General features: G+C 40.1%; 1 protein-coding gene across 1 annotated transcript in view; it reads left to right on the top strand.

Moving 5' to 3' along the window:
* LOC123283895 (serine/threonine-protein phosphatase 2A regulatory subunit B'' subunit beta-like) overlaps positions 1-8,344 on the top strand; it is a 55,080-nt gene extending 46,736 nt beyond the window's left edge. Inside the window, exon 3 of the mRNA XM_070503898.1 lies at positions 7,720-8,344. Coding sequence (XP_070359999.1) covers positions 7,720-7,776 — 57 coding nt within the window. The 3' untranslated portion in view covers positions 7,777-8,344. The remainder of the gene's footprint in view (positions 1-7,719) is intronic.
* The last annotated feature ends 6,169 nt before the right edge of the window (positions 8,345-14,513 follow it).

The raw sequence follows: 14,513 nt of genomic DNA, 5'->3' as shown, positions 1-14,513 counted from the left end.
ATTAAACTGAAATGTAGAAAATAAAGTGATATTTCTTATACACTTGAATTTGTTGGCTGAGATACCCTGCCACGTAATCTTTAAATTGCCAAGATTTATGAGATTTACTTGCTGTTCTGTAATATAATTATTAAATCTTCTGTGCTTTTGACATTGTTTGACACCCAAAAGTGAAAACCAATACACGGCATGTACAATATTAAGATTACATAAGTATTATTCACCGCAAACCAAACATTGCGATTGAACTAATTTAGAAGGAAACTGAAGGCTACGACATTAAAAGTTTGCTGCTTAAATTTTTCTTTTATTTTTTCTGGTTGTACTTAGTTGCCACCATTATGTACAATCTGATGTCTTGGTTTCCCATTTTTGGCCTGAAGAACTTCAAGTAATTGTTTTCTCGTGGGGACACTGAATGGTAACTTTTTAATTTCCAGATGTCTTCATTTTATCCTGATGCTTAATTAACAATAAGGCTAAATTCAAAAAGTCTTTCCCTAGACCTTTGAAGACATTACTGCACTTTCTTCTATTTTCTTACTTTTGTCTACTTGCTCTAAAATAGATCGAGAGAGGTGAACTGAAGGCTCCATCTCTAGTGGGTTTCTATTTCTCCTTGCATCTCCTACAGTTGTTGCTTGATCGATATTGATGCTATGTTATTTGGTGCAGAGATTTTATACCTTCATTGCAAATTCCCCCTTTAATATTATAAAGTATCTTGTTTTAATGCTTTTTTGGGTCTAAATTCTGACATTACTACAAGTCTGGCTTTGGTTTTTCTCTCAGGCCCAAATACTCTCACGAGGAAGCATCTTGAGGGAACTCCACTGATGTTTGCTCCACAGCCAGCTCCTCCCTTTGAATCCGCTGATGCTGAGCCTAGAGCTTATCTGAGGCTTCCTAGAAAGAACCTGGCTTGGCTTTGGTGTCCTGAGATGCAATTTCTTCTCTTTTGATTTTTACAGGAAATTTCAACCCATTTGCTTTCTATTTTCCAGGTAGTCCTCAAAATTTCTGGCACACTGACGAGACTGTAATCGTTTTCTACAGATATAGTTCTGTGATTTTGAAAAGTATCTGTGTTGGAATTTCAGTGGGAGATGAGAGAGTGGGGATTAATCATGTGTCACAGCGTACATCTTGACCTGGAATCTTTCCTGCAAGAGATTCTCAATTGTAAGCTCCACATTTATAGAAATAAAACATTGTTCAGTGCCCATCCACTTTCTTCTTCCCTCTCTTCCTCTTCAACATGTATTGCATGTGCACACAAAATCATTTCATTTAACACGTGAATACTTTTCCTTAAGATTCACTAAAACTCTCAGTGCTTGAGTTCTCTTTCCTTCCCATGCTGAAAATGTAAAATACTGGAGAGATCTGTCTGAACAACGTATCTCTAGTGAGCATTCAGAAATTTCACATGGTTTCCTTTGCTGTGCAGAAGCTTTTTAGTCTGATGTAGTCCCACTTGTTCATTTTTTCTTTAGTTTCCCTTGCCCGGACAGACGTGTGACTTGAAAATATGCTGCTAGGACCGACGTCAAAGATCGTACTGCCTATGTTTTCTTCCAGGAGTTTCATGGTTTCAGGTCTTACATTCAAGCCTTTAATCCATTTTGAGTTGATTTTTGCGCATGGTGTAAGGGAATGATCTTTCATTCTTTTGCATGTGGCTGTCCAGTTTTCCCAACACCATTTATTGAAGAGACTCTCTTTTCTCCATGGTATGCTCTTGGCTCCCTTGTCGAATATTAGCTGTCCATAAATGTGTGGGCTTATTTCTGGGCTCTCGATTCTGTTCCCTTGATGTGTGTGTCTGTTTTTGTGCCAGTACCATGCTGTTTTGGTTACTGTAGCTTTGTAGTATATTTTGAAATCAGGAAGTGTGATACCTCCAGCTTTGTTCTTTTTTCTCAGGTGTTCTTTGGCTATTCAGGGTCTTTTGTTGTTCCATGTAAATTTTAGGATTCTTTGTTCTATTTCTTTGAAAAATTTTGTTGGAACTTTGATAGGGATTGCATTGAATCTACAGATTGCTTTAAGGAGTATGGACATTTTAATGATGTTGATTCTTCAAATCCAAGAGCATGGAATATCTTTCCATTTCTATGTGTCTTCTTTGGGTTCTTTCATCAATGTTTTATAGTTTTCGGTGTACAGATCTTTCACCTCTTTGGTTAAGTTTATTCCTAGGTATTTTATTCTTTTGATTGCAATTGCAAGTGGGATTGCATTCTTAATTTCTCTTTCTTCTGCTTCATTGTTAGTATGTACAAACGCAACTAATTTTTGTACATTGATTTTGTTTCCTGCGACTTGACTGTATTCCTTTATTGAGAAGATATTTGCAAACCATATACCAGATAAGGGGCTGGTATCCAAAATATACAAAGAACTCATACAGCTCAACAAGAAAACCAACAATCCAATTAAAAAATGGGCAAAAGATCTGAACAGAGATTTCTCTAAAGAAGATACACAGATGGCAAACAGGCATATGAAAATGTTCTCAACATCATTAGTTATCAGGGACATGCAAATCAAAATTACAATGAGGTATCACCTCCCTCTGGTCAGAATGGCTATAATTAACAAGACAGGAAACAACAAATGTTGGAGAGTATGTGGAGAGAAGGGAACCCTTGTACACTGCTGGTGGGAGTGCAAACTGGTGCAGCCACTATGGAAAGCAGTATGGAGTATCCTCAGAAAATTAAGAATAGATCTACCATATGATCCAGCTATTCTGCTGCAGGGCATTTATCCAAAGAACTTGAAAATACAAAAGCATAAAGATGCATGCACCCCTATGTTCATTGCAGCATTATACACAATAGCCAAGACTTGGGAGCAACCTAGGTGCCCATCAAGGGATGAATGGATAAACAAGATGTGGTATTTATACACAATGGAATACTACTCAGCCATAAGAAATGATGAAACATGGCCATTTCTGACAACAGGGATGGTCCTTGAGGGTATTCTGCTGAGTGAAATTAGTCAGAGCGAGAAAGTCAAATACCGTATGACCTCACTCATAAGTAGAAGATAAAAGCAATGACAAACAAACACATAGCAATGGAGATTGGATTGGTGGTTGCCATAGGGAAAGGAGGGGAGGGCAAAAGGGGTGATTAGGCTGACATGTGAGGGGATGGACTATAATTAATTTTGGGGTGGTGAACAGGATGTAATCTACACAGAATTCGAAATATATTATGCTGTACATCCAAAAGCTATATAATGTTATAATCCAATGTTACTGCAATTAAAATATAAATAAATAAATAAATTTCAGAGTGTATATATATATATATATATTTTTTTTTAGGCAGATTAGCCCTGAGCCAATCCCCCTCTTTTTGCTGAGGAAGACTGGCCCTAAGCTAACATTCATGCCCATCTTCCTCTACTTTATATGTGGGATGCCTCCCGCAGCATGGCTTGCCAAGTGGTGCCTTGTCTGGACCCGGGATCCGAACAGGTGAACCCTGGGCCGCTGAAGTGGAGGGTGCAAACTTAACCACTGTGCCACTGGGTATATTTTAAGAGACATTGCTGTTATGTAGCCATTAGAGAGTGGCATAATTCTGAGGGGAATCACAGCAATTTGTGGTCAGAATACAGAGCAGTATACAGAATACATTATAGTAATAAAAAATATATCAATAAGTTCAAAGTTTTGAATAAATTGCTTGCATGTAACTTTATCCTTATACTTTCTACACATCACCAGGTTCAAGGCATTTTACAGCTAGTGGGTGATAATATTTGCAATAAGTCAGTTTTTTCTTTATATGATAAATACACAAGCAGAGAGTTATATGTTCAATTTAACTATAAAGACATGTGATGTTACTATCTGCCTGATCTTAAATCCTCCTTTTGGAAGATAAATATTTTTTTATTTAATAGAAACATTAGTTCATCTACTTTGTTAGCCCCATCAGCATCTGTATTATCACTTTTCCTTTTGGAAATCGAATGGCTTGAGCCCTTCTCTAAAGGAACCACTTAGCATTGTGCAGACTCACCATGTGGTGCACCTGAAAGCCCAAAACCCATCATCATACAGACTTGTATTGGGCATGTCCAAAAATTTAGACAGACAGCTATCTTGTAGGTAGCAACAGGAAATAAAAGAGCTGCAAGACAGTCATAGTAAAAGGATGCTGGAAACGTTCTAGATCTTGATCTGGGTGATGGTTACACAGGTATATACATATGTAAAAATTCATCAAGATATATATTTAAGATTTGTGCATTTTACTATATGTCTGTTATTCCACAATAAAAAACAATTTGTGAATATAAATGAGAACCAATTTATATAAGCCTCTAAACTTTGCCCAATTATTGAATATAGCAACAGAAATTTTCAGAGGAGTACTAAGTATTAGAAATTTCCCTAAACGGTATGAAACTATTTTATGGTAGTTATTTTAGTTTCCTGCAATAAATTTAAAACATTCTAAAATTTTCAACTTAAGTTAAAACTGTACCATCAACCACACAACAGTACAATGGATGGATAATCATGGGTATGATCACATTTTGGAACACTGTGCAGCAATGACAAGTAAGGAAGCACAGCGGCACTCATAAACATGGATAAACCTCACAAGTGCAAGGTTGGGTGAAAGAAACAAGTCACAAAGAAGCTATCAAAGGTAGTCAAAAGGAGCTATATCGTTATGCATGCTTACACAGGTGGCAAACCTAAAGAGATGCCAGAGAATGATGAAAAAAGCCAGTCGTTACCCCTCAAGGGAGGGAGGAGGATGCTGATATAGGAAAGAACCACAGATGGCGCTAAGGTACTGGCATCGTTCTGCTATGTTTCTTCACCTGGGGGGTGGTTACACACGGGTTTACTTTAGGATTGCTCTTTAAGTATAAAAGAGCCATACTAACAAGTAAAAATCCAATAATCAGCTATTTCATGGTCCAGAAAGCCCAGGGGTTTACCCTTTGGGAAACTGAAAGTAGTTGCAGGTAGCCGGCATTATGTGTAGAGTTGCCAGATTTAGCAAATAAAAATAAGAAATTACTGCAAATAAAAACACTGGATGCTCAGTTACATGTGAACTCTGATAAACAATGAATAATCTTTTAGATAAGCATACCCCATGTAATATCTGGTCCCATGCAATATCTGGGACATACACGTACTGAAAAATAATGCGCTGTTTATCTGAAATTCACACATTACTGAGCATCCTGTATTTTATCTGGCAACCGTAAATATGTGGCAAGCTGCACAGGCAGAAGCAGTTCTCGGTGGCCCGGTGAGGGGAGTACCCAAAGGAGGGCCAAGGAAAGGGAAGAGAAAGAAGAAGAAAAGTCTTAAATTAGCCTGACCCTAAGCTATTTGAACAATAGAGTAAGTGAATTAGCTGAGTTCATCCACTATTGCAATAGTTCAGGAGTAATGAATTCACACAATGTATCAAATAATTTCTATCAACAAAAAGCAGTATCAGCAAATGTTTAAAAGAGCCATCAGTGTTTCTCCTAAAAATTGTGTCTCTCTCACTACATCAGCCTCTCTTCTGATCACTTGGGATGAAAATATTGTGAAAGATAGCCTTGAGGATGCTCATTCTGTGACTAAGTTTTCTTAATCTGTAGACAGTGATTAGGAGTCAGGTTGCAATGTAGGTTGTTTCATCTTGTTTTTATTCTACAAATATTATCTGACCACCTATCATGTTCCAGGAACCCGTCTTAGACCCAAAGGACAGATAATGAGTGACACAAACATAGTCCCTTCCTGTGGAGCTCAGAGTCTAGGCCCTAGTGGACTATAAAATAGATAGATAGATAGATAGATAGATAGAAAGATAGATAGATAGATAGATAGACAGACAGATAATTACATGCCCTTGGGAAAACATTATCTAGCAATAGTGGATATTTGCTCTTTGCTGCCCAGCATCCCTCTTTCTTTTGGGAAACCATCCAGACTCCATTTTATGTTAATTTGTTTGCCTGGAATTGATCCACAAGCCCGTTGCCACGATTGATGATGTTTGATTCAAAGATTGGTATACAATCCAATTAGAACTGATGAACCCTTGAGAGCCAGTAAGTAGAGGCTTCTGGAAAAGGGAAGCATTCCCCCTTGCCTTTGGTAATGGATAGGGGAGCTATCCAGATGATCAGGGCCATCAGGTACACACCCCTAGAGGACACCATTCACATACGCAAAAGATGAAGTCATGACCCAGGAAAAGCATCCTGGTGACATTGCAGAGCCGTGATTCAAGATGAACTGAAACTCCCCCCAGATTTTTCAGTTACATTAAGCCAACAAATCCACCCACTTCTTAGAGCAGGTTGAGTTTCCGTTTTCCGTCATTTGCAGCATAGAGTCCTAACTGATGCAATAAAAGTCTAAGAGGAAAGAAAAGGTTTCTTGCCTGTTCCCAACCTCCAGTTTCATGCCCCGGAGGTAATCACTGTGATGCTGCGTTCAGACATTTGGGTGCACACGTATGTATAACGCATGCCTTTCATGCAAATCGAATTGTATTGTATACATGGTTCCACCACTTGCTCATTCTAAACTTATGTTGTATTGTGGAGATCTTCATTTGTTGATACAGACTATTCGGCAATTGGATGTATCATCATCAATTTGATCTGTCTTCCACTGGTGAAAATTTATTTTCTCTTCAATTTTTTACTATGATAAACAATACCTTTATACATATATCTGTGTGCATTCATGCAATTATATCCAAAGGGAAAAAACCCTAGAAATGGAATTGGTCTTTCAAAGGGAATGTAAAAAATGTTGCCTTCCAGAATGATTATACCAATACAGTCTTCTCAAAAACACATGAGAATGTTTCTTCTCCACCATTAGTAACACTGTGTTTTGCCAAATATAAGAAATTTTGCCAATATGATAGTGAAAAGCAGTATTGTTTTCTCAATTTGCATTTGTTTGATGAGTGTATACACACACATAGACACACATGGAGAGAGATTCATATATATTTAGGCTATATATTTTATAAATTCATTAGCTATTTTTCTATAAATTCCCCATTCATATCCTCCACAGATTTTTCTCTTGGGTCATTTATCTTGTCCTTATTGATTTGTCTTTACATATCAGGAAAATAGACCCTTTTCTCATACATGTTCCTTTTTTTTTAAGTATGCTTTTCCTTTTTTTTTGGTGAGCAAGAGTGGCCCTAAGCTAACACCTGTTACCAATTTTCCTGTATTTTTTTTCTCCCCAAAGCCCCAGTTCGTAATTGTATATCCTAGTTCCAAGTCATTCTAGTTCTTCTATGTGGGATGCTACCGCAGCATGGCCTGGTGAGCAGTGTGTAGGTCCACACCCAGGATCCGAACCAGCAAACCCCAGGCTGCCAAAGATGAGCACATGAACTTAACCTCTCGGCCACAGGGCCCACACCCATACATGTTCTGAATATATTTTTCCAAGTTTGTTGTTCACCCTTCAGCATTGCTTTGTTTCTTTATCATTTTTTTAAGTATAACATTTCAAGTGTACAGAAAGCAGGAGAGAATTATATAATAGCACCTATATGTCCACCATCCAGTTTTAAAATGTTACCGTGATTTTGCAATATTTGCTTCACCTTTGTTTTTTAAAGAATAAAATGTTACAGGTACAGCTGAAGCTTCTCTTCCACTCTCACTGATGCCATTCTTCTCCACGTCTCCCCACAGGTGACCACCACCTCGAAGGTGACGTGCATCATTTGTGGAGACCCTTTGTACACCTGAAAACCCCCTCACATGCACCAAAGGTTTAAATATTTTCCTGTGTCTTTTAGAAGAAAAAAAGACAGCAATAATGAATTGTCTGTGGACAGTTGTTCTCAAGTAAGCCTTCCCGGGATCTGCAAGCATCTTTCCAAGAGAGACCAGGTTCACATCGTTGCAACAGTGAGGCTCGCAAAGTTCCCGTGAGAAGCTGTTCACAAACTGTGCCACCTTCTGACTGATGTTGCTAATAAAGAACAGAGAAGAATCTGCCCGTCAAACTTGCCTCAAGGGAGGTCGTTGAGTTGCGATTGGATATATTATATATTATACAATAATTTATTTTGACCCTAGGAGAGGTTCATTTGAAAAAGGCCATAATACCTCTTTCTGCCCACTTTGGAGCAGATTTTAGCTGGGGTCAAAGCTCTAACGTCTGCCTCTATGAAAGGTTGCAGGCAGGGGGCCTGGGGCGTTCCTATCTGCTCGGGCACATGAAAAATGAAGACATTTCCTGAGGAGGCTGATGGAACCAATGTGCTCATGTCTGAACGTTTTTGCAGAAAGAATTAAAGGACGGTAAAAGAAACTTCTGAATACTCTCTAGTCTTTGGATATTCTGAAACTTCTACCTCATTGCTTATTTTTAAAAGAACCCAAATTGGGCTTGGCCTAAACAAGGGAGTCACCTGTGATTTTGACAACACCTTAAACAATACACTCCCATGGTTTTATACTTTTTCACAGATCTGTTTCTTTAAAAAATGTATATATATAATTTTTTAAAATTATAAAGTTTCTATAAATTGCACCAGACTGTGCATATCATTCTGCAATTCAGCATGGTTATTCACTATGACTTCAAAATTTATCCATGTGGATGCATATAGATTGAGATTATTCCTTTTAACTACCGAATAGTAGTCCCTTTTATGAATATATTTTTCTATTTTAAAATTAATAAACATTTAGATTATTCCTTTTTCCTTTAGTAAAAACAATGCTGCATTGACATATCTCCTTGTGCACGTGTCCAAGGATTTCCCTAGTGTGTCTGTCTACAAGGGAGGCTGTTGGTTTGTGAGTCCTGCACCCTCCTTACTGGCTATTGTAAAGTGTTCTTCAGCGTGGTTGTCTCCTAGAGTTCATACTTTTCCCTAGTAGTAAGTGAGGATTCCTCTTACCCACATCCTTTCTGTCTCTTGTGTGTATCCTCTGTGTTTGGGAGTTGTATGATTTTGATAGTAGTATAATTTATCAAACTATTGCCTTATGGCTCCTGGCCCGTGTGTGTGTGTGTGTGTGTGTGTGTGTGTGTGTGTGGTGTAGGGTGGTGTGCGTGTGTTTTGTCATGTTTAGAGGTTTTTGGTCACGTTTAGTTTTGGCAGTAAATGGTTACTGCAGCTTAACTTGCAAATATAGTTTTCAGGTTGTTCATTTTGTTTCACAACGATGACATTAAAAGAGAATAGTACTAATAGTCCAGAAATCTGGTAATCCTGCAGCAGGATTCTATCCAGACTGTGCAACACTTTGCCTGCCAGATATTAAGGGAGGCTAACGGTGAGGTTAAATTAAATTCAGAAACCTTCAATTGGGAAACCATGCTAAACACTGTATGTAGTAGCCAGACGTCTTCGTTGAAAGGCTTCTGCTCACTGCCCAGAGCCGGGTTGTCTAATGCAGCATTGATAACTGTATCAGGTCGAGGGCGAAGATTGATCTGGAGGGTTCAGTACTGATGCTCCTTTCTCCCTATCTTCCTTGTCCTACATCTTTTGAATAATGTTCACTTTCTCCTCATTATCAGGTCAAAGTTTCAGGAAAGTCCTAGATGTAACAAAGTTCAGGCTAAAAATTTTTGAAATGTTAAGCTTATGCAAGACATTAAACTTTGTCACGCCATCCCAGCCAAAAATAAACTAAAACTCCAAACCTGTCGCATAACCAGACGTGACATCTGCAGAGCCGGCCTGTAGAAATAAGCAATAAACTACACAGTGAACAAGGAACATAGCAGGTGTGGTCAATCAGGAAGAGCTTTTTGACACAAAATGATGATATTTTTACTTCTGGAACAATCAGAGGTATGTTCTTATTTTATGTGTTCAATCTTTTTTGTAAAACATATTATTTAATAACAGTATAAGATCTAATAATGGTTTATTGCACTATCTGTGGGGGTGAGGGTAGGGCTTACTTTCTTTCACCATCTAAATGTCCCTAAAAGAATCTTTACCTCAACACGTGCATTCCTCCAAATTATGTGTGAAATTTCCTTTGAAGAGAACTCAAATACTTCAGAAAAGTTTGGATCCTACATAAGCAAAGTCATTTTGATTTTCAATTTTCATGATCTTTAGAAGGTGGTAATGTCTTTAAACCCTTTTGGCTAGAGGTGGATTTTTTAATAAGAACGTGAAGAAAACAAGTCTTGACTCAAAGCACGTGGAAAGACATCCGTAGTTTTCAAAGCCTTCTTAGACCATTAGGGTAAAGTCTTCGTAATCCTATTCTCTCCTCAGCAAACTCTAAGGCACTCATGGTTACAATTTGTGTGGCACATCTCATTTCTGTATGACATTTTGGTTACTTAATTATTGGAACTCACCATTCCATAAATCTGCGCTTGCCATTTGCCTTCTAACTCCAATTCCTGCCTCGTGCCTTCCTGCAACTCCAGCTCTCAGGTGAGATGGGTCAGCTCAGACCTGAGGAGGGAGTGACGGCTGCTTGAGATGATGGAGATGTTGGATTCAGAGCAGCTGCTTGGGAAGCAGGCAGTTGTTCTGAGCAAGAAGGCTCAGTGCTTCAAGGCCGTTACTCTCAGCCCAGGAATAAAATTCTACGGGACACAGTTTAATTGCTTCAAGATTCAATTCATAGCCCTTTTTCCTGCATCCTGTCATTATTAGGCCATTATTTTTTTGTCCCTTTTATTACATTCCAACAGATCCAGGCAAATATTTGCAAATATTTTTAGAGATGAAGCTACATGTGACTCTTCACTCAAGTGCTGAGTGACTACTATCATAGGCTACAACCAGTAAGCAGTGAAGCCTAGACAAAGGTCCGGATACGAAGGGTAATAATTAGTATATTCATCTCTCTTGTTTGTAGTTCCCACAGATACTAAGTGGTTAATTTATTAGCTTAAGAAAGATACTTCACTGTATCATAATTGTCAAGGAGTGAAAATATTGCCTAAAAGCATTGGCCGAGCTGTGCCTCTGCTGTGAAATCTTTTATGTAGGAAACGTTAACGTGTCATCATATGCCGATAGGAACCAAGGCCTTTGAGGAAGGTATAAGAAATTAAAGACCAAAATCATTTAATTTGAGAATAGATGCATTAACAAGATCAAATACAAGTTACTTGTCTTTTGTTTCAGATACTACCCTGAGAAAATTTTCCTCAGCACATATTGACTATATTTTGAAGGAAAAGGAGCATAATATAACCTTTGAGTCCTGAGAAGAGCAATTGCAATCAATGGACTTAATGTCTTAAATGGCTTTTATTATCATCATTGGTGGTATATAGAAAAAGGTTAATAAAGCCTCTTTCACAGCTGGAACTTACAAATTAATCCTGTTCAGCAGCATTCTCTCTCTGTGCTCACTAATCAGCTCATGCAGCTGGTGGCTGACGGTCATCTCTTCCTAATTAGAGGAGCACGTGCTGCAGAGCCATCATTCTGAATGAGAGCCATGGTGTTTACTCTGTTTCCCTCACCCTTCCTGCTTCATTCACCGTTAAGCAACCCGTGACAATGACACAGGTTGTCACACAGAGTATGAGGAGATGGAATCACAACATTTGGAGGTAGATTGCTTGGATTTGAGTCTAGGCCTTCAACTAGCTGTGTGACCTCAGGCACGTTACCTAATCTCTCTGAGCCTCGGATTCTCCATCTGTAAACAGTCGTTCCAGTTGCTTCCTAAGTTCTGATGATTAAATGAGATAATACATGGAAAAGCACTACGCAAATATCTTTTTACATTTTTAATTGTTGAAAATTTCAAACCTATTCTAAGGTTGAGAGAAGACAGTTGTACCCTCATGTGCCCATCACCCAGCTTCAACAATCATCCATTCACGGTCAGTGATGTTCATCTATACTCCAACCAGTACTCTCTCTTGCCCCCAAAGGAATCTTATACAGCAAGTTCCAGATGTCATATCATCCCCATGCTTACATATTTTAGTGTGTATCTCTAAAAGGTAAAGTCTCTTTTTTAAAAGCCTAACTATAAAGCCATTATGCTACTTAAAAATTTTAACACATACCTAGTCAGTGGCCATTTCCCAGTTGTCTCATAAAATCTTTTTAGAATTATTTTGTTTGACTCAGGATTTAAATAAGGTCTACACATAGCATTTGACTGACCTGTCTCTTTAGTCTGATCTATAACTGCACTGTTCAACATGGCAGCTACTAGCCACATGTATCCATTTAAATTTAAACACAAATTAATTCAAATTAAATAAAATTAAAAATTCAGTTCCTCCATTGCAACAGCCACATTTCAAGTGCCAAATAGTCGCATGGAAAGTGCAGATACGGAACATTTCCACGATTGCACAAAGTGTTATAGGACAGTGCTGATCTACAAGTCTCTCTTCCCTCTCTGTTTCATCCATTTTGATTGTCAAAAAAAACCCAAGTCATTTATGTCATGGAATTTCCCACATTCTGGAGTTTTCTGATTGAATCCCCATGGTGCCATTTAACATGTTCCTTGGCCCTCTGTATATAATTGATGGTTACAGCTAGAGGCTGAAAAGCTGTTTGTCTGTTTCATGAGCTCAAGTCCTACCATGTGACCTTAAGCAGGTAACTTGACCCCTCTAAACGTCCATTCCCTCACATATAAAACAGGAATAGTAACAGTACCTACACCATTGGGTTGTTATGAATGTTAAAGGAGATAATCTGAAGTGCTTGGCCTGGTGCATGGCTCATGGCATGGATTAAGTATACATTAGTTATTATTTGCATTATTATACTTGTTATTAGGCACTGACTCTCAAATCTTAGTCCATGCATTGGCTGTGTCAAAATCCTCCACAGACATAAACAAAAGCTTTCCAGAGATTCTAATTCAGCGGGCTGTAATGCAGTCTCATTATATTTGTTAAAATAAATCTATCAAATCTTTGTCTAGGATTTACTTTTATTAATTGATTTGCATTCAAGTGATTAGGATGATTACAATAATTATCCAGTGAACTCTTAGAATTTTACTAAGATTCCTCTCTTTGGGTATGCTTGGAAAATCTGTCCCTAAATCAATATTGCAAAGTATATACAAAATATTCACCACAGCACCTTTACAATTAAATATTCATTCCATTTTTATTATTATAGCTTAGCCTAGAGAATTAAGTAAACATGTGTTACTTCACTCCTACACACCGTTTAAACGCAGCTAACAGGCTTTCTGAATAAACCAGCCCGCCCCCGGCGGTATCAGGAGTTAGGTTCCGCATATGCTGTCGCCAGGCTGCAGCCGCCTGAGGGGACTCGCCCGGGGCCCCGCCCTCAGAGCTCACACCCGCCTTGCGCTCGCGCCCCAGGGGCCGCCCCCCGACACTCCAGTGCGACTCTGCGTGCACAGGCCAGAGGCTCAGAACCAGCGCCGGGCTGCCCTGCTCGGCCTCCTGGGCGCAGCGGCGTTTGCCCGTGCACGTGCCCTCGCATCGCGCGCTCCGGGGCCGGGCTCCGGGCGGTTCTCGCCGCTGCAGTTCCACCGGGACTTCCGCGCTTCGGCGGCCTGTCTGACGAGCCGCCGCGCCCAGAGAGGTTCAGGTTGGAGCGACACTTCCCAGAGGGCAGCGGTCACGCCAGATCTTTGTCTTCCATTCCGTTTTCGCGCGCTTCTCCCACTTTGCAAGGTGAGTTGAGCTCATTTGTGGATGTGTTAGCACAGGATGCGGGAATCCTGTGAAGCGAGTCAATTCGGAGCCCGACGTGAACCAGGTGGGGTGGCGGCAGAAGCGCTCACAGGGTGGAGGCCCATAGTAAGGACGCCAGTCCTCAGGGGACTCTCGGGCCTGAAAGGCAGAGGACGGTGTGTGTCTGTGGGGACAGACGGGCAGCGTGTGGCGGGGTGTGTGTGAGAGACGCGAGTGAGTGGTGGGATGCGCCTCCGTGCCGTGGGTGTGGCTGCGAGGCTGTGACAGGTGCGTGGCTGTGCTGGGGTGACGGGGATTTGGTTGCATGTCCTTTACCTGTGCAGGTGTGATGGCTGTGGCTCTGTGGCGTCACTGTCTGGTGGCTCTGGGCTGCCTGGCGCTTCCTCCTCTTCTCTCCTCACAGCCACTTGGCTGCAAGAGGGAAGTAGGACATTGAGCCCTAAAGGAAGATTTCCAGCCAGGGGGCACCGAGGTTAGTTTGGGAAAGCCTGGGGAGTTCTCTACTTGGGAGCTCTGAGGGGCAGCTACTGTCTCAGAGCCTCGGGGTTCCCAGAGCTCGGACCCCAGGAACGTGCTGTAAACCTATACCCGTAGTCCAGGCTCTGTCGTCTTTTCCATCTGTTTATGTGTATGAGCAGGGCGGGTGTGGACCTGGAGAGTGTCGTGTAAGGGAGTCATTCTGTGCCCCAAGAACAGCCTGGTGCCTGGTGACTTCCTCCTCAGTCCTGCCATCCCCCAAAGAAGAACCTTGGGGAGGGGAAAGAATTGTTTTCATGCAAAAATCAACATTGAGGATAGTTGTTTCTTTCTTTCATAAATTCACTGATTTTAAATTATT

The sequence above is a fragment of the Equus asinus genome, unplaced genomic scaffold (genome assembly GCF_041296235.1).
Source record: "Equus asinus isolate D_3611 breed Donkey unplaced genomic scaffold, EquAss-T2T_v2 contig_803, whole genome shotgun sequence".
Classification (NCBI taxonomy): domain Eukaryota; kingdom Metazoa; phylum Chordata; class Mammalia; order Perissodactyla; family Equidae; genus Equus; species Equus asinus.
Note: the sequence above shows the minus strand (reverse complement) of the source record. Positions and strands in the feature narration are given on the sequence as shown.